The sequence below is a fragment of the Anomaloglossus baeobatrachus genome, chromosome 2, assembly GCF_048569485.1.
Source record: "Anomaloglossus baeobatrachus isolate aAnoBae1 chromosome 2, aAnoBae1.hap1, whole genome shotgun sequence".
Taxonomy (NCBI): Eukaryota; Metazoa; Chordata; class Amphibia; order Anura; family Aromobatidae; genus Anomaloglossus; species Anomaloglossus baeobatrachus.
In genome coordinates, this window is record NC_134354.1 from 438866688 (window position 1) to 438887877 (window position 21190).

At 47.7% G+C, this 21190-nt stretch overlaps 2 protein-coding genes across 2 annotated transcripts in view; both read left to right on the forward strand.

Annotated features, from left to right (window-relative positions):
* The window catches only part of POR (cytochrome p450 oxidoreductase), a 438013-nt gene that overhangs the window by 333567 nt on the left and 83256 nt on the right, over positions 1-21190 (forward strand). The gene's annotated exons all lie outside the window — the stretch shown is intronic.
* TMEM120A (transmembrane protein 120A) overlaps positions 15252-21190 on the forward strand; it is a 72067-nt gene continuing 66128 nt past the window's right edge. The window contains exon 1 of the mRNA XM_075334187.1: positions 15252-15416. Within this exon, the coding sequence (XP_075190302.1) occupies positions 15345-15416 (72 nt within the window). The 5' untranslated portion in view covers positions 15252-15344. The remainder of the gene's footprint in view (positions 15417-21190) is intronic.

The following is a 21190-nucleotide window of genomic DNA, read 5'->3' on the forward strand; positions in this document are numbered from 1 at the left end:
CCTGTTCATCTGTTTAAAAGCCCGCCCCTAAGCTTAGTCTAGTTGCTTGAGTATACTGCTTCCTGTCTACTCCTGCCCTGCTGCTCTTGGTACCTGATTGCTATTTGGATCCTGTTGAAACACCCGACACCGGCTCTGGACTTCACCTGGTCTCATCAAGCTGTGCCCGGACTCCGTCTGCCGTCTCTGGTCGGCACTTCTGCCCGGTTCCTTCCGTTTCATATCCACCTTAGGACTCACATCACGTACGGACATTTTTTGGACTATACCTGTTGCCCTTTCGTGTTCTGGCTGCTGCGCATTTAGGCCTTCTGGGGTGATCGCCAGACAGCCCCTGTATAGGGGTTCGCTCCTGGTGGTCTCCCTGGGAGAGTCCGGTGCGCGGCCCTGGGAATTCCCCTTTGCTCCGAACCTGGCAGGTATTTACTGTGTTTATGTTCTACTGTGTTTATGTTCTGTTCTGTGTACATATTGTTGGTTGCATATTATAAACGTCTTTGCACCAAGAACCCATCTCTGGTTGTCATTGCCCTAACGCAATCGAAATCCTCAGTTCATACAATAGTATTACACACTCCTAGTAAAAACGGATGACCTTGAAAATAGATCAAGGCGTAACAACCTGAGAAAAATTGGTGTTCCAGAGAAAGTAGAAGGTACATCCCCCAACTGAATTTTTTGAGGAATGGCTGAAAAGTAAAATTGGATCTGAGTATCTCACCCCTCTATATGCGGTGGAAAGAGCCCATAGGGTTCCCACCCGCCCCCTGCCTCCTGGACACCCACCGCGACCTGTCCTGGCCAAAATACTGCACTACAGAGACAGGGATAATATCCTGAAGCATGCCAGAGGACACCCGGACCTGATCATCAATGGCTCCAAGATATCAATTTTTCCAGATTACTCCAAAGAAGTGCAAAAGCAAAGAGCCAAGTTCATTGACATCAAGAGAAGGCTGAGACAACTGAATCTGGTATACTCCATGATGTACCCGGCAAAACTCAGAGTGGTAGCTGGAGGAATAGTGCACTTTTTCCTGGATACTAAGGAAGCGCTAAGATGGCTGGATAGCAATGAACAATGCTTGCGGCGTGAGGGTCGTGAAGGGGAAGCTGGAGACTGACTTTTGGGGACACCCTACCTCTCATCGCATGCAGTGGTGTAGAGGAAAAATACTATGCTATGGTTGCCGGGGAGGAGTTCCTGTTTGAAAATTTTAAAAAAACTTTTTTTTTTTTGTTTACCTCAGCAATCTAAATTTAAATCTACATTTAATGGACTCTGCAGACCCCTTTCCTCTAAACACCACTGAGGATGGGAGGAAATGGAATCCTGGCTATGGAAAGGGACTTTCCAACTCATACTGGACAATGCATAAATACTGAATTAATTTTTATTCCCCCCCCCCCCGCTCTTTTTTTCTCTTTTTCTCCCCTCTCGCTCCTCTTATTCCACCCTCTGTCTTCTTCTTATACTACTTTTCTCTCTCTTCTTTGTTTTACCCACTTCCCCTCCCCCTTTCTTTCTCCCTTTTTTTTTTCCCCCCCTTGTTTCCCGTAACTTGCTTTCGTTCTTCCCCCTTAATATTAAAAAAAAAAAAAAAAAAAGGGGCATTGCGAGAATATGGCAGGACTGCAATACTAATCAGATGGACAGCCGGATACCGTGCACGACAAACAGGCGGGGTCCGCCCCTCCTTCTGGAGGTCCTGTTTCTGGTGTTATTGATGGTTGATAGGGCCCTGTCCGTCGTAAAAGAGGAAACATGACAAAATGACAAAAGATGGACGCAGTATCTGGCAGACTTGCCAAGGCCAACATATGCCCTCCGTCCCTGATACAAAGGGGACTGGTGGCAATGATGTGTTACTATGTTTATTGTTGTGGGTGTTGTTTATATTGGGGGGGTAGGGGGAGGGTGGGCCTATTAAGGAGCTCTGGGAGAACGAGAATTTGTCAATTAATCATATGGCGGGACGCATTAAGCTAATTAGTTGGAATGTTAGGGGCTTAGCCTCTAGCATCAAAAGGCAAGCAGTATTTCAATTTTTACGCACATAAAAACCTGACCTAATTTGCTTGCAGGAAACACACATGATACCGGAGAAGCTGCATCTACTGGATAGAAGGTGGCTCAGGGTGGGCTATCATTCTACATATTCTGTATACTCCAGAGGGGCCAGTATACTAGTCTGCTCAGGCGCACGGTTTGAATCTCTAAGGGCGGCTTTGCACGTTGCGACATCGCAGTCGATATCGCAACGTGTAAAACCTTTTTGATACGATGAACGAGCGCAAAAGCGTCGTTATCGTATCATCGCTGCAGCCTCCATTTCCATAATGCCAGTGCAGCGACAGGTGCGATGTTGTTCCTCGCTCCTGCGGCAGCACACATCGCTGTATGTGAAGCCGCAGGAGCGAGGAACTTCACCTTACCTGCCGCCGGCTGCAATGAGAAGGACGGAGGTGGGCGGGATGTTTACATCCTGCTCATCTCCGCCCCTCCACTTCAATTGGCTGCCTGCCTGCCGTGTGACGTTGCTGTGACGCCGCACGACCCGCCCCCTTAGGAAGGAGGCGGGTCGCCGGCCAGAGGGACGTCGCACGGCAGGTATGTGCGTGTGAAACTGCCGTAGCGATAATAATCGCTACGGCAGCTTTCACTAGATATTGCACATGCGACGGGGGCGGGACTATCGCTGCAGCATCGGTAACACATTGTTACCGATGTCGCAGCGTGCAAAGCCCGCCTAAAGGTCATCGTGGATAAAGATGGGCGGTATGTATGTCTTTCCTGTAGGATGAGGACAAGAGCCGTAGTAATTATATCCCTATACATACCTCCGCCACATTGCAGCAAACTACTTCACAGTCTGATAAATTTATTGGCAGACTTTCCGGGGGTTCCCTTTATGATAATGGGAGATTTTAATAATATTCCGAATTCACATTGGGACAAAGGGAGACATGAGGTACGAAAAATGGGGGGGGGGTAACTGTACACCATTCGGTAATTTACTTAAAGAAACGGCGCTGATTGACCTGTGGAGGACGGTATCAGATCATTCGCCCCTGTGTGTAGAAATAGACCTGGGGGAACAACAAAACCAAAATAGACCCTTATGGAAATTAAATCCCTTTTGGTTACAATTAGTGGAAGAAGGGGGGGGGGTATTAGTGATAGTTTAAGGGAATACCTTAGGTTCAATGAAGGATCAGCATCTATTGGAATGGTTTAGGAGGCAATGAAGGCGTACTTGAGGGGATTGTATATAAGGGGTATATCTAAGGTAAAGTCGGAGGCAAGAAGGCAGAATCAGCTTGCGTTTCAGGAATTGGGGGAGGCAGAAGATGCTTTAATATCAGACCCCACGCCGGCGGCAAAAGCTAGGATGAAGGCAGCTCAAAAGATGGTTAATAGATTGACCATACAGGCAGCGGAGAGAAAGAAAATGTTCCAAACCATGCAGTCCTTTGAGAATGGAGAACGGGGCGGTCACCTATTATCAGTGATAGCTGCGGCACAGAGGGAATCGACATATATTGCACGGTTACAGTCAGTAGATGGGGCAGTTGTCACGGACACCTCGGGGATCCTAAAAGTACTAGAAACATTCTACTCTGATCTATACTCAGTCAAGGTGAACCCAGAGGCGGGAAGGTGGATGAATTTCTAGGCAGAGCTCAGGTGCCAGTCCTCTTAAGGGAATCTAGAGAGTTACTAGACGAGCCATTTGACTTAGAGGAGTTGGAGCTAGCTCTGAGTGATATGGCGAATGATAAGGCGCCGGGGGTAGATGGGTTTCCAGCTGAAGTATATAAGCAACATATGGAGGTTTTACTGCCAGTGCTGCTTAAGGTATATAATTCATGTCTGGAAAGAGGAGAGCTTATGCCGTCTATGCAAGAGGCAATAATTGTGGTACTCCCTAAAGAAGGCAAAGACCCGGGTTTGCCAGCCTCTTACAGACCGATTTCACTATTGACGATAGATGTAAAGCTCCTGGCTAAGATGCTTGCAAATAGGCTCACCAAAGTCATTACATCCCTAATACACCCAGATCAATCAGGGTTTATGCCCAACAAATCCACGGCAACTAACCTTAGGAGACTGTACCTGAATATGCAGATACCAGCGGAAAATAAGGGGAGGCGGGTTATTCTCTCTCTAGACGCGGCCAAAGCTTTTGACAGCGTAGAGTGGGAGTACCTATGGGCTACGATGCGATCAATGGGGTTTGGGGAAGTGTATATTAGGTGGGTGCAGCTGTTGTAGTCTGCTCCTACAGCAAGAATTAGGGCAAATGGCAGCATGTCAGATAGATTTTCTCTCTATAGGGGCACACAAGGCAGGGGTGCCCACTGTTCCCCCTGTTGTTTGCTATCACTATCAAACCACTGGCGGCAGTGATGCGGCGGGATCTTGGTGTAGTGGGTTACCGATATGGGAGTGTGGAGGAGAAAGTGGCCTTATATGCGGACGATTTATTATTGTTTCTAGCAGATGCAGGGAGTTCCTTGGAGGCGGTAATGAGGGTCATATCTAACTTTGGAAGGATATCAGGGCTCATGATAAATTGGGACAAATCGGTTTTGATGCCACTAGATAAAACGCCTTCCAATGTAGTGGTGACTTGTGCTCCGGTTCAGGTGGTGTCAGAGTTTAAATATCTGGGAATTATGATATCCAATAAACTGACTATGAACGTCTTAATCTCGCCCCCCTTTTACTTAAGTTCAAACAAAAGATTCTGGCCTGGTCCAAACTGTACCTTTCGGTGGTGGGGAGAGTCAACTTAGCTAAAATGATACTAATGCCCCAACTGCTCTATGTGCTCCATAACGCCCCGGTATGGCTACCACAAAATAGGTTTTATAAAATAAATTCTATTTTCCGAGGCTTAATCTGGGGAAGGAAGCGCCCACGGATGAGGTTAGAATATTTACAGAGACCAAAAGACGAAGGGGGACTGGCTCTACCTAATCCTTGGTGCTATTACTTAGCTGCCCAAAGCCAACACATGGTGTGACAGGTTTGGAGACCTAGGCGGGGAAAATATTACAGTATGTGATCGGAAAAGGTCCCCTGCTGGCAAGTCTGGAGGCGGGAAAGTTTCGTCCACACTCTGCATTATATCCTACTATACAGTTGATAGATAAAGTATGGGGTAAGATCAAACAGATGAGACAGGTAACCGGGTTCACTAGATATACCCCCATGTGGGACAACCCCAACATTCCGGAATTTTTATCCCTTAAAGAATTTGGGCAATGGAGGAGAATTGGTATCTGGTACCTCTCCCAAGTGATGGATGGAAACATATTTAAGACTTTTGAAGTACTGCTAAAAGACTTCCCACTGGGACATAGTATGTTTTATAAATACCTGCAGCTACGTCACGCGTTTGAATCACAGAACAGAATAACACCAATTGTTATACAATCAGATAGTGTAATTAATATATTAGGGAAGCAGAGAGGGACGGCAGCATGTATATCGATGGCCTACGGGGGACTTCTGTCCATGTCCGTTGGAAGGCAACAAATTGGGGCATATGCAAGGTGGGTGGAAGATTTGGGAGAAATTGGGGAGGAGAAATGGGAGTCTATTTTGCAATATGTCATCAAAATATCTCTGAGCGAGGCAAAACGGCTATCGCAATTATATCTTACTAGCTGTACTACCCAGCTTCGCCCAGGTTAATAACTGCTGTTAACAAAATAGAATGTATTAACAAAAATGTATTCTGCACACAAAAAACAAAAAACAGATATAAATGTAATTATTAAAAGGCAAAAACTAAGCTAATAGAAGCATTTCACAACATATATTTCAACACCACAACAGATATTCCACACAGATTTAACATCCTATGACCTCACACATACTGAGAATGTCCTTTGTTGCCTATATTAACCAATGAGAGCTCAGATTAATTAACTGTAGCAAAATAGAAGCTAAGCTGTGATTGGTTGCTATTGGTAGCCTGATAAATCTCCCGGCAACAGAAAGCCCTCCCCCCTGACAGTATATATTAGCTCACACATACACATATAGACAGGTCATGTGACTGACAGCTGCCGTATTTCCTATATGGTACATTTGATGTTCTTGTAGTTTGGCTGCTTATTAATCAGATTTTTATTTTTGAAGGATAATACCAGACTTGTGTGTGTTTAGGGCGATTATGTGGCGAGGTTGGTGTATGTGTGGTGAGATGTGTGCTGAGGGTGGTATATGTGCTCAAGTACGTGGTAATGTGCATTTTGTGTGTGTGTTCATATCCCCGAGTGTGGTGAGTATCCCATGTCGGGGTCCCACCTTAGCAACTGTACGGTATATACTCTTTGGCGCCATCGCTCTCATTCTTTAAGTCCTCCTTTTTCACATCTGGCAGCTGTCAATTTGCCCCCAACACTTTTCGTTTCACTTTTTCCCCATTATGTAGATAGGGGCAAAATTGATTGGTAAATTGGAACGCGCGGGGTTAAAATTTCGCCTCACAACATAGCACCCGGCGCTGCCCGGGATAGTAACTGTCTCTCTGTTTCTCTCCCATTCTCTGTCTCCCCCCTCTGTATATATCTCCCTGTCTCTCTCTCTTTGTCTGTCTGTCTCTTGCCCTGTCTATCTCTTACTCTGTCTGTCTCAATCTCTTTCCCTGTCTGTCACTTTCCCTGTCTTACCCTGTCTGTCTCTATGTGTGAGGACCACCCTCACAATTTGTTGTTATGTTTATGAAAGTTTTAAAATGCAATAAAAATGTATCTGATTTAAAAAAAAATCATTTAAAATTGTGCAGGAGCATAAATATCCAAACTAATGCAAAAAGGTGCAATCAACACAAATTACAAATACATATAGATAAAAGATTTGCTCTCACCCAGTATGTACCTGAGATTATCCATCCTCCCAGAGTGTACATTAATGAGGAAAAAAATGAACTTTTTTGAGTTTACCAAATGGCTGCAATGAAACAAAGAGTGACAAATTAAAAGGGGTCTGAAGGGGGCGTGTCCAGGATGCTGAGCTGAGTGGACGTGGGGAAGAGGAGCTCCTGTTGACCCTCAGCTAAATCAGCACTTATCATAAGCACAAACCTACTCATCGGCTCTCAGGATGGGACCACGGAGGATTAAACCGTCGCAGCAGGCATCGGTGGCCCCCCCGCTGCACACCACGGCGCTGGATACTTTCTTGGGCCTGGAACAGGGTCCAGGGGAGGCCCAGACGCCATCTTTCCAAGAGCATGGAGGGGAAATGGAGGCACTTGCCCGGCCTGCTAAGCAGCAAGAGAAGGAGGAGTGGGTGAGCGGGGACACAGGGGAAAGTGGAGGAATCTCTGCAGCAGTTCCAACAGGGAATGCCTTGGCTCAGCAGCCCTGCACTGCATCGGATCCTCAGGCACAGCAGCAGCAGGCCCAGGAGCACATAGTGGCGGTGGGAGATAAGGTGGAGGTCGGGGGGCAGCCCTCCCCACTGCCAGGAGAAGAAGGGACTGCAGCTACAGCTGGTAATATCAGGGAACAGAGCAGCCTGCTTCCCCCCTCTGGGCCTCGGTGTGGAGATAAACCTCCCCAGCTTCCCCAGCACCAGACTAAAACTCCAGCGTCTATTACTGCAGGTGCTCACCTTAAAGGGCCAGACACCTTCTATAAGGACATGCATGATTTCATAAGTAAACTTCCTTCTAAAGAGGACTTTCAATGCCTTATACGTGAGGTTAAAGCAACTTGCAGGTCAGAAATAGCTGAAGTGAGGAGAGATTTGCAGCAATTGTCTGGCAGAATTGAATCCCTGGAGGAAGAGCATGACATCACCAGATCCCATGTATCCGAATTACACAAACTGGCAACATCGCAACAAAAAATAATGGAGGATATGCAGTCTCACATAGAGGATCTCGACAACAGAGGACGCCGTTGCAATGTCCGTGTGAGGGGGGTCCCAGAGTCAGATGGGCCCGAGGACACAAACTCCATACTACAATCCATCTTTAATGAAGTGTTGGACGCTCCCCCTTCTAACATCATCAAGCTGGACAGGGCACACAGGGCTTTACAGCCGAAGAATTTATCCACCCAACCCCGGGACATCATTTGTTGCATTCACGACTTCTCCACCAAAGAACTGATCATGGCTAAGGCTAGAATGAGGCGCACGGCACCTGTGTTCAATGGCAAGGAAATCCAGCTTTTCCCGGATCTTTCTCGCATCACACTCCAGAAAAGGCGGCACCTCAAACCCCTCCTCACGAGCCTGAAGGAGCACCAGGTTCCATACCGCTGGGGTTACCCGTTTGCACTAACAGCGCGCAGATGGGGTAAATCGGCGACCCTTCGCACTCCAGCAGATACCACTCTGTTCTGTGAAGCACTGGACATTCCAGCGGTCTGTATCCCAGATTGGGACTTGCAAAGGTTGGAAGGGCCGCCCCCTCCCGTGTGGTCCAAGGTGAGGGGTGGAGGGCGTGGGGCTTTGGGGGGGAGAGGAGGTAGGGGCCGCGGGTCGCCCCCCTCCCCGGCTCACCGTTGAGGACACTTCTTAACCTGGTTGGTGCCTATTTCTTATACCCTCTGAGTTCCAGTGGCTGAGCATGCTTTGTGATACTGTGACTCTCTCTACAGCAAGCCTCTGACTGTCCATTGTGTCATCTGCGGCCCTCTGGGTCTGTTGAGCTGCATAAGGGGGGGGGGCTGTAGCCACAATGATGCCGTGGGTGGTAGGGGGGTTGGCGGGAGCCCGGTCCCCTTACTTGGAGTTAGTGGTTGAGGTTTTTTGTTTTGTTTTTTTTCCCCTTGTTTCCTTTTGGCACGGGCCCGTGCCCACTGGACTGACCCCCGTGGGAGGGCTACTGGGGAGTGAGGTGGGTGGCTCTCTTAGCTCAGACGGGTTGGGGAACCTCCCTCTAGGTCTCTCCCTTCCGGGTTGACCCCCCGGGAATCTATGCCTAAGGTTTATGCATTTTGGTTAATGTTCTTAATTCATGTTCATTTCTATGTTTGTCCTTGTCTTCCCCCCTCCCCGATGTTTTTTCCTTATGTGTCCTTTCAGGTACCACCCCTTCTAGAGTCCCTGGGAGCTGCGGCCCTTTGTCGTATGGACCATCTCCTCTGTCCGGCTTCACAGGGGAAGTCATGCCCCCGACGGTATAGGTGTGCCATTAGCTTTTTCTTACTTCTAAGTTTTAGATATGACCCGCATTATCTCTCTTAACGTAAAAGGTCTGAATTCACCCCGTAAGAGGAAATTGCTGCTACAGGAACTGAAAACATCAGGTGCAGACATAGCCTTTATCCAAGAAACACATTTTGTGGAATCAAACACTTTCAAATTTGCGTCCCACCGCTTTCCCATCCATTACTCGGCTTACTCGGGCTCCAAGAGGGGGGAGTTGCTATTTTAATATCATCCAGTTGTCCTCTACAAATTACGGGTTCTCACTGCGATCCAGAGGGTAGATATGTGATTCTGGAGGGCCAACTGGGGGGATCCCCGCACATTCTGGCCAACATTTATGCACCTAATGAAGGGCAGATACGCTTTCTTAAGAAAATACTCGATCTGATAGGCGGACTGGCACCGGCCTCTACGGTGTTGGGGGCAGACTTTAACATCCCTTTTTCGGAGGTGGCCGACAGACTCTCTGTGGGTGGACACCCTCCATCGGGTGCTTTGAAAAATTTGTCCCGGGACTTTCGTAGGCTCATTAGATCAGGGGCTTTATACGACGCTTGGAGGGTGGACCACCCGGGAGAGAAGGCCTTTTCCTTCTACTCGCATCCGCATCAGACGCACACCAGAATAGACTATTTTTTCATTGACTCACAGCTGCTGGGGCGTCTTGAGAGGGTGGAAATGGGATCCATTACGTGGTCAGACCATTCCCCACTCATAATGGACTTCAAGAAAGATGGTCCTCGACCTAGGCCTCAGCATTGGCGCCTTAATGAATCTCTGATCAAAAATCCCGACACTAGGGCCTTTTTAAATAAGCAACTGGTCGAATTCTTTCAGTTGAACACGGTCACGGTCACGTCGCCGGCAACACTCTGGGAAGCTCACAAGGCAGTGATGAGGGGACTATGCATTAGAGAGGGCGCCAGGGCTAAAAAGAATGCCACAAGCCAGCGGGACTCTATAACGGCCCATCTTAAGCTACAGGAGGGGAGACTGGCGGCTGCCCCATCACTGACTATTCTTAGGAGAGTCATCAGCCTTAGGGAAAAGTTGAGAGACTTGGCAATTGGCAGAGCAGAAAAATTGCTAACCTTTTCCAAACAAAGATACTATGAAAGGAGTAATAAGGCTCATACCTTACTCGCCAGGCAGCTTAAGGAGCGCGCTACATTCTCATGCCCTCAGGCTCTGCGCGACGAAAAGGGCACTATCCACTATCACCCCGCTTCAATAGCTGACATTTTTTTCAATTACTACAACAAGCTTTATAACCTTCCGGTTCCCCCGGGCATGGCTTCGCGCGGGGCTGGGGCACTTGGGGACTATTTTTCGGCCCTTGAGCTCCCTTCACTGCCTTGCGGAGCAGCCGCGGCTTTGAATGAAGAGATTACTACAGAGGAACTGGAGCAAGTTCTGGAAGCCCTGCCTGGCGGGAAGTCACCGGGCCCGGACGGCTTTACTTATTTTTATTACAAGGTGTTTGCGGCGGAGCTCCTCCCGCACATGGCCGCCTTGTTTAACTCTTTCCTTCAGGGTGACCCTATCCCTCCATCCATGCTACACTCCCATTTAATCCTCCTGCCCAAGCCACCCAGGGACCCATTGGACTGTGCTAATTATAGACCAATAGCCCTTTTGAACTCCGATTTGAAGATGTTCACCAAGCTCTTGGCGGCCAGGCTTAATCGATGGTTGCCCCAACTCGTGTATAAAGACCAGGTGGGTTTTGTCCCTTGCCGTCAGGGGGGGGACAACACCAGGAAGGTCATAGACCTGGTGGATGTGGCAAATCGGACGAAGCAACAGGCGTTGGTGTTGAGTCTAGATGCAGAGAAGGCTTTTGACCGCCTTGCGTGGCCTTTTCTCTTCAAGACAATGGAGGTCTTTGGGATCTCGGGTGGCTTTATGCGGGCCTTGAAGTCCCTGTATAGCGCTCCTACGGCCTCTATCAAACTCCCCCTCCACATCTCTAAGCCTTTTCTCATCTCCAATGGCACCAGGCAGGGGTGCCCCCTGTCCCCCCTCCTTTTTGCGCTATGCATAGAGCCCCTCGCGGCCTCGGTCAGGAGCAACCCAGACATCTCGGGGGTCCTGGTCAGGAATAAACCGTTTAAAATCTCACTTTTTGCCGACGATGTGCTCATTACACTTACTAACATCCATGTGTCCCTTCCAATTTTAATGTTCACCTTGGGTAGGTACGGGAGCCTTTCGGGGTATAAGATCAACTCTAGCAAAACGGAGGCAATGCCCTTGAATCTCGACCCGGTGGCCCTGGATTACCTGCGTTTGAATTTTAAGTTTCGTTGGAAGACAGATGCGGTCAAGTACCTGGGGGTTAACCTCACATCTACTTATGATTCCCTCTATAACCTTAACTTCCCCCCCTTTTCCGAGAGCTGAGAACTATTTTGAGCAAGTGGTTGCCCCTCCCTCTTTCGTGGATGGGGCGCATTGCGGCGGTTAAAATGAGCTTGCTCCCAAAATTATTATATTTCTTTGAAACCCTCCCAGTTAAGGTACCAATAAAGGAGCTGAAGTCCCTTCAGGCGGCTATCCTTAGATTTATTTGGTGTAACAAACGTCATAGGGTGGCCAGGGAGGTGTTGATGGCTCTGAGAAACAGGGGGGGGCTTTCTGTCCCGGACATCCTAAAATACTATTGGGCGGCCCATCTTAGGAGGATCCCCTGTTGGGTGTCCCTTTGGGCATACAACAGGTGGACTGAGATTGAAAAACTTTGGCTGGCGCCTATACATCCAAACGCGCTCCTGTGGCCCCCGGCCCGGTGTGATTCGCCCCCCCCTCTTCTTGGACCGATGCAGTTCACTAGGGACCTCTGGGCATTTTGCATTAGAAGATTTCCTTTGGCATCCCCCTGCTCCCCTCTGGTGTCCTTCATATACCAACCCTTCCTCCCAAGCAGTCTGGAGTCGGACATGGTGCACCCCTGGCTCAAGGCAGGTCTATTCAGATTTGCAGACATTATAGATGGAAGTACAATGCAGATCCATTCCTTTGAGTACCTTAGAGATAAATTCTCTCTCTCTAATCGAGAGTTTTTCCAATATCTGCAGATCAGAGACTTGGCTGGCTCCTTGTTTGGCAGGGCAGGGGCCTCGATTCCCACAGATTTTGAGAAAATTTGCAGAAGGGGCACTGATACTAAGGGGCTGATTTCGGAAATTTACATTTTGCTTTCTGATTCACGGGAGGGTCCCGAGGGGTCTTTTCCATACATGCGGAAATGGGAGTCTCTATTGGGAAGGCGGATAATTCCTCAGGAATGGGCAGCAATCTGGGGAAACGCCGCCAAGACGTCAATATGCACACTATATAAGGAAAATATCTATAAAATTTTGCTATTTTGGTACCACACTCCAGATTTCCTTCATGGCATAGACCCCTCCATACCGGCTTGTTGCTGGAGATGCGGGGGAGGCAGGGGCACCATTCTGCACATATTCTGGTCCTGTCCATGGATAGTCCCCTTCTGGGAGCGGGTTAGAGGGTTGATCCATAAAGTACTATATATAGAGGTTGATCTTGATCCCCTGATCTATGTTCTGGGTCTTGGGAATGGGGGATTGGGAAAAACGGCCTCTAAGCTTTTGTCCCACATCCTTACGGCGGCCAGATGCTTAATTGCAAAGAATTGGAGGCAGCCAGGGACACCCTCACTCCAGAGCCTCAAGTATAGATTACTGGACGTTAGACGCATGGAACATCTCACGGCACTATTGCATGACACAGTTGACCGCTTCCAGGCCGTGTGGGCACCATGGGACTACTTTGCGGGACAGGAGGATCTGTGAGACTGAGGCCTATGGGTCCTATGGAAGGAGCATGGACTCTTGAAACCCTTCCCTCTTCCCTCCTATTTCTCCTCTCCCCTCCTAACCCTCCTCACCTGTCCTGTCATTGTTTGTCTAGGTTCGATAAGAATTGTGAATTTTATGTTTTATTTTATGTATAAAAAACGTAAATTGAAAATCTCAATAAAAATTCAAAGTTTAAAAAAAAAAAGGGGTCTGAATACTTTCCGCACCCACTGTGAGTCTGTGTATTTGTGGAACACATAGGACTCAGAAGCCGTCCAATTTTTTTTTACACATCTGTATTTGCTTATGCAAAAAATGCCCCCATTGGTGTGACTGTGCCCTGACAGGTCAGGTTTTAGTGTGCAGAGGTACTGGAGATATTGGGAAAGCAGATGCTGCCATTGCTCATCTGGATGGCACTACAGGGCTGTGTTCAGCTTTCATGCCGCTGAGGTCTTACTGTTCCCCACACAAATACTTTATTTCGCAGGGAAATAACTGTCCACCTGTAAAGGGCACAGCCATTACTATTGTGACACCTTGGCCTATCAGGTCATCACAGGGTATTGTGCAATCTGTCCTTCTGTGCAATAGCCACCTCCTCCTTGGTTACGGGTCCCTAACGATTGGTGTTGTCAAAACCAGCCAATTGAAATCCTAGTAACACTCTGCACCACACCCACCAGTGGACGGCCTGAGTGGAATAGGGTAGCCCACTTGGGGGGTTGGTTAAGGGGAGGTCAGGAGTGTCAGGAGTCAGTCAGAGAAAGGGAGAGTATAGTGTTGGAGGTGAAAGTGAGAGGAGGTCAGGAGCTGGGCTCCTTGGAACTACTAGGTAGCAGACGTTGGTCTGGGCCTGGTAGGAGCTGGACCCCTGGTCGCAGGGGATCGTGACAAGGGGCACGTCATTGTCGTGGAGGACAGCCGGCAGCCTTGTACCATCACCGGGCTGGGACCAGGGCACGACGGGGTACGTGGACCCTAGGTCATGGAGTAGCTTCAGTTAACCTGACAATTCGCCCGACGAGAACGGAGCCTTCAAGATCCGCTCTCCACTTGCTCCAAAATCGGGGTACTAGCGCAATGAGGGGGATAGGACTTTTCACAAATACTGTCCAAGAAATCTCAAATGTGAACCCTGAGAGCAAGCTTCCTCAGTTAGCCACACTGGGGAGTGGGACCCGACTAGTTTCAAGCTACAGGGACCAACTAGAAGTAAACAAGGTGCCAAGGGAAAGGTCACAGATCAACAGGCAACACCAGTAGAAACGGGACCCAGGCGTTCTCCCCCTCAGCGGCAGCAGTGTCCAGAACTTTGGTTTACTAAGGTTATCGGTGTCAGCGTTATTGGACTGTGTGAGTACGCAAGCGACCCTTACCTCCCCAACGGCACATCCCTGTCACCATCACCGAGTCCCGGGGCATTCCCCCTACCCGTGGAGGGGTTAAACACCTGGCTGCCCACTCCATTGCCACTAGGTACTCCCAGCCGCAGCAGTAGTACTATACCTTACCACACACCATGGGTGGCATCACGAACTCTCAATATACCACCCCCCTGTAAATACCCTCTTCATTCGAGTGGCTGCGAGACCCCCGGGTACGGACACCCCTCGAGCCACCGCGGATCCGGATCCAAGCAGCCCGGCTGCTGACACGGGGCAGCACACTATCACTCATGCATTCTTGCAGGATAAACCCCCCTTCCCCTGCAAGACTAACTGATTTTTTCAGCGCATCCATAATAAAACTGCAGCAGTCTGTTGTGGATAAAAGCTGCAGCATGACCGCTAAGTGTGAACACCGACTTAGGGTCTATCCAGAGGGGACTTCAACACCGGAATAAAACATGGACCTGAAGACCTGTAATTTTTTATTATTATTACAGCTGAAGTTTTTTCTGCACTAGAACCCCTCATTCCTCTGGCAGAGTCAGCACAGATGCAACAGGCGAAGTCATCAGCACAACAATTGTCTTTCTATGGCGCCGACATATTCCACAGCACTTTACAAGGGAGCCTTGGGTAACCCCCTATGAACATGGCCACTGTGGCTCTGGTGACGTGCGCCTCTTCTGCCACTTCTGGGCGCACTGAAGTGGTCCCCACGCGTTGTAGCGGCGCTCAGTCTGACGGACGCAGCAGCGTGCACTGTCCCCGCCTCACAGGCGGAGGCGGCCTCTGCCCTACATCACGTCACCTGACATCCAGGCCTCCTCCACCCGAGCACATGATTGGCTACAGACGAGGAGGCGTGTCCGACCTTGTTATTGGTTCCAACACTAATCAGGAAGTGGCGCTGGGGCCGCGCACAAGACACGGGTCTGCGGTGAGGGGGGCAGCATGGCGTCCTCGGCCCTGCCGGACTGTGTGCGGGACTGGGAAGAGCTGCAGCAGCATTACCATCAGACACAGGTGCGTGACGCCTCCTGCCGCCGCGGCCGGCGGTCCCGGTTCACTTTGGCACATGCCCCGCCCACCCGTGGTGGTGATTGGTGGAGCTAGTAGAGTACATCTGCCGAGGCTGTCCCCATGGTAACAGGTTGCACAGAGGTCCAGATTGATTAAATCCGTGTTGCTTTATGGCTGTCGTGCTACAGATGTCAGTCATTGTAGAGCTCTGTCATCTCTGATCAGTCTGTATCAGTTTAGCCGCCTGATAACAGCTGTGACAAGCCTGCAGCCCCAGAGGTCATTGCTTTGTCCGTACCATGCTGCCCGGGACAGCTGGGTGACAGCACGGGAGCCATGTGTGCAGGGAGAGGACTGGCTGTGATCTGTTACTGGAGTATGGCTGCCCTGAGACCAGGGATACGGCCTAGTGGATGCCATTACATGTACTCTGGCACATTACTGACCAGAAGAGTACAGCGGTGTGCCAGGCTATACCTGTGGGATGTCACTGCTACATCTCTGCATGGAAAAAAGACTTTAAAAGTAACCATACGGTCCTATACCTCCCAACAATAGGGACCATGGAGGTAACACAACTTCTGCCTTTTAAAGGGAACCTGTCATAAAATAAAAACTCCATTAACTTGCAGATATCTGGGTATTCTGCAGGTCTTAAACTGCCCGGCCCCCGCACTGGAAGCCTGGCGACTGGGAGATGAATTGTATTTCTCCCAGCAGCCTCTGGCTTTCAGTCACAGGTCTGGCCTGCATGGTTTCAGTCACCGATCAGTACAGGGTGACCTACAGCTGTACCACGACTCGGCACTGACTGACAGCCAGCATTAATAGCGTGATTTCACATCACAGGCTGCCATTACACCACGTGTCTTAGTACTCAATAGTTCTCACTTCTGCAGGATATATCTATTATTTACAGTATAACAGAGCTACAAAAGAAGGCATGGGCCCCGATTCAACAACTCTGACCAGGGGGTACATAGAAATCATGGGGCCATGTAGCAGAAATTCTAATTGCCTCCACAAAAAAAGGTAATATTTGTTGGGGGTCATAGCAGAGCATATCATATAATTTTGCAGTGCTTAAACTATTGAATCCCCTAGATTCTCCTTTCATTGCTGCCATGAAGTATGATGCCAATAAAAGTGCCCCCCAAGCACAGTATGATACACCCAGTGAACTGCTCCACATGAACAGTATTGTGACCCTACTGTAACCCCCCATCTCTGGCAAATTATGATGAGCACTAACACAGTATGTTGCCCTAACTGTGACACCCCCCCCCCCCCCCACAACGCGGTGTGGCCCCCCCAGCACGCTGTTTTCCATACAGTATGATGGCCACCATGCTGCCTTCCATACAGTATAATGTCCCCCCATAGCCCTCTAACTAGTATATTAGCCCTTACAATGTATTAAAAAAAACCTAATTACCTCCCCTCATTCCCACACTGTTCAGGTCTCTGGGCGCCCTATAGTGCTGTTATTTCCCTGCTGCGGTGATGCATCAGAGCCCAGACACAGAGGGAGAATGATGGATGTTCTATCATTGCTTTCAACTGTATTCACATCCACATTGCCAATATAGTTGAAAGTGTGCAGTGCCGAACAGCGGGTGCCCCACAGCGGCTGCGTGGTCTGCCGCCATTGTCAGTACGCCACTGACTGACACTTTTTATACCACTTTATATAAGGGGATTTGTTGGAGTCAAACTTTCATGATTTATATGCCTCTTAATAAATCAGACGTGTCTAACAAGTGGTGTGTGACTGTGCTTTTCACTATAAACGTTACTCCAGGTGAGGGCTGGTATGAGATTTCTGATGTAAGGAACGCCACAGCCCATCATGTTGTATACAAGTTGTGCTATCACGCCTCCGACATGCTCCAGCTCCAGCCATTTTGGTGTAGTACGGAGAAACTGGTGTGAAAACGTCAAAAGTTGCTAAATGTATGCTGCATTTCAAAGCGATTTACCCAGCATTTTGGAGACTGGGCGCCATGGACCAAAATTCATACATTGAACTAAGCAAAAATTAACAAAATTTAATGAGGTTCATAGCTAATATTCTGATCAGACTATGTGAAGCCCACTGCCACGTCACTGCGAACCTCTGAGTGAGTCCCTAACCTTAAAGATGTGGTGTCATGTGCCAACCACTTCCCAGCCAATACCGCACCAATGGGGGGTAAACAAGGTGTCCCACAGCAGCCCTGTGTGAAAGGCAGAGCCCCACAGCTTTGGGTCACACCGCCCCCAGGCACAGCACCCATCACTAGTTATAGGAGCTAAAAAAACCTTACCTTTCATGGTCTCAGACAGAGCAGAAAACAAAATAAGTGGTATCCCTATGCAGTCTCCTACATCTAGTCCAAATAGGAGTACTGATACGAAGTGAAAAAAGAGAGGAAACAGGCTAAGCAATATAACATAACTATAAAAAATACATGGTCCACACATCCAAATCTTTTTTTCCGTCTCTACAGATATATTGAATTTGCAATTGACTCTGAGCTGGGGAGAGGAGACTAGCTACGGTACTTTGATGTCTGCCATATACAGCACAGACAGAGATCTTTGCTCATCATTCTTTATTTAGCAGAGACAACTAACAACATGGAGTAAATTATATAGCAGAGTGGAGTTACTCTGGGTTGAGGTAAAAGACTTGTTAGAAAGCTCAGCTCGATCTTTGCATTTCTCCCTCTTCCTACTCCTTACTCCCTTTCCCCATCTCCATAGGGTATACTCTGGCATTGCTGTATATAGAACACGGGATCAGGCTATAGCAGGTTCCAGTCCTCTAAAAGGACTATTAAATACAGAGTAAAGTAGAAAAAAGATTTTAGTTTTTTTTAAATATAAAAGATCTAATCCCCCCCCCCCTTATCACATTAAAAAAATATAAATAAAAAATATACATACTAGACATCACTGTGTTTATAAATGTCCGATCTATCAGAATGTAAAATAAATTAATCCGATTGGTAAATAGCATAACGAGAAAAAACATATAAACACCAGAATTACAGTTTTTCAGTCGTTCCAATAACAGAAAAAAATGTGATCAAAACATTGTATATACCCCCAAATAATATCAATAAAGACTTTAGCTCCGGTGCAAAAAACAAGGCCTCTCACAGCCCCAGATCCCAAAAATGGAAAACGTTACAGTTCTCAGAAAGTCGTGATATAAGCAAGATTTTTTTTTCCTTCACTTAAGTAATACAAAAACTATTCATGTTTGGTATCCACGTAATTGTAAAGACCTGGGGAATCATAATGCCAGGTCAGGTTTATGGTAAAATAAATACAAAAAAACAATTGCCGAATTTTTTAAATTTTTATATTTCACCCTACTTTCCATTACATCGTATGATGAAATGGATGGTGTCATTCAAAACTACAACTCCTCCCACCCAAAAAAAAGCTCTCACACGGCTATATCGACGAAAAAATGAAAAAGTTATGGCTCTTGGAAAAAGGGGAGAAAGAATGAAGGAGCAAAAATGAAAAATTGCTTTGTCATTTAAAGGGTTAAATATGTCATTCCAAGAGCTGACATGCAGGGAAGGTAGCAGCCGATGCAACCCAGATCTTTCTTCTCCTAAAACCCGGGCCCAAAAAATCCCGGCCCATTTAAAAAAAAAAAAATAAAATAAATTAAAACAAAAAAAAAAAAACAAAAAAAAAAACCGCGGCACTATATGTGCTGGAGCATGCTTTCTGGGTTTCACATCACTGAGATTAGGCACTTTGGTGACAAATACGCTTAATCCAAGATTTGGCCGACTGCAACCTTACAATGTATTTAATGAATAAAAAAACGTAGAGGGAGTGCTTCTTTAAAGTCCCGGAGAGCCCATTAAGGTGCATGGAGTACATCGGCCTTATATATTATTGATAGATATAGAATAACATGTTGAGGCCTGGAGTTTCAGCTGTTTTTCTGTAACCTTTGCCTTTATTGAGACAGCATTATCTTTAGGTTTTCTGGGCCTTATCACACTAGACAGAATAGGAGGGTGGAGATTACAGCTCATAATGCTGAATTTTGACCCAGCACATAGAGAAGACTGTGCTGCGGGTGCCCTTTAGCCTCATTAATATCTAGTTATGTGCAAATCTTCTGCCAATCCCTTTACAAAGGGGAATGAGGCCCGAGCTGTGAGGCTGGCATGGAGCCATTGACCAGTCAATGCTGTTAATAAGTGTCTCGTCTTACACTTCTTACACTTTGGCTTTATTTAGCACACTGGCATATTTTCAGGATAATCTCTTGATGTGCCATTTTACATGTACTCTTTATCTTCGCTATTCTCATAACCTTTTGGCCATAGGCATTGTTCAGGACCCCACAATAAATGGTGTCATTCTCATAATGGCCCATGGTATGAAGCACCATATACATAAAGGCCACCTTACACTAAAAATGGCCCATGGTATGATGCCCTAAATACATAGAGGCCTCCTTACACTAAATCGTTCCTGTACCCTAAAGATCTCCATTCTCAATAATACAAGGGCCCTATATAACATTCCTCCATATACATAATTCCCCATGGTAATAAGCACCATATACATAGAGGCCTCCTTACACTAAATCGTTCCTGTACCCTAAAGTCCTCCATTCTCAATAATACATGGGTCTATATAACATTGGGCCATATACACAATGCCTTCCTTAAGAATCCAAAAATGTAACTTATAAAGTCCTTTGGATAATTCATCCATTATCAGGTTGTGGATGGATCCAACACCCAGGACCACCCCTTATCAGATGTTTAGTCCGACTGCAGCTGTATTGAATAGAGCTGCACAGCTCCATTGCAGTGTACAGCACATCAGTTCCTATTCTCTTGGAGCTGGTCAGTGATGGTATTTGGGTCTGATCCCCTACCAATCGGATAGTGATGACTTCTATGTGCACCATTTAAAATGTAGTCATATTGTGTCTCTTATAATCACTTATATAATATGCCATATCAAGTGTTTCTCAAAATAGGCCCAATACCTAACCATATGCCCACTGTAAAATTTTTTATTCATGTCTCCTAAATTGTTTGATCTAAGTTGTGCTCTTAAAATGCCCCAATTGATGCACTTTTGGGCTGATTTGTCAAAATATGTAAATTTTTCCAGAATTCAGATATAAGCTGCTTTGAAAAGTCACAACATTTTGACGTTCTGCAAACATTTTTCTTCTAGCATTGTCACGCCAGCTTTTCCCAGCCACACCGAAAAGGACAGATCTGGGGCACGGCGGGGGCTTGATGCTACGTCTAATTCATGACAATCTGTAGGGATCCTGAGGCCAGAAGTCTTATGCGGGCGTCACACGATGCGATCTATCGTGCGATCGCATGTGCGATCGTACCGCCCCCGTCGTTTGTGCGTCACGGGCAAATCGCTGTCCGTGTCGCACAAAGTCGTTTAACCCCCGTCACACGTACTTGCGTGCTGAACGACGTCGCTGTGGGCGGCGAACATCCACTTCCTGAAGGGGGAGGGACGTCCGGCGTCACAGCGACGTCACACAGCGGCCGGCCAATAGAAGCAGAGGGGCGGAGATGAGCGGGACGTAAACATCCCGCCCACCTCCTTCCTTCCACATAGCCGGCGGGAGCCGCGGGACGCTGTGTTCATCGTTCCTGGGGTGTCACACAGTGCGATGTGCGCTACCCCGGGTACGATGAACAAGCAGCGCAAAGTAAAATAAACGATTTTTTTTAAAAATAAACGACGAGTACACGATTGGTCACCGATTTGCGATC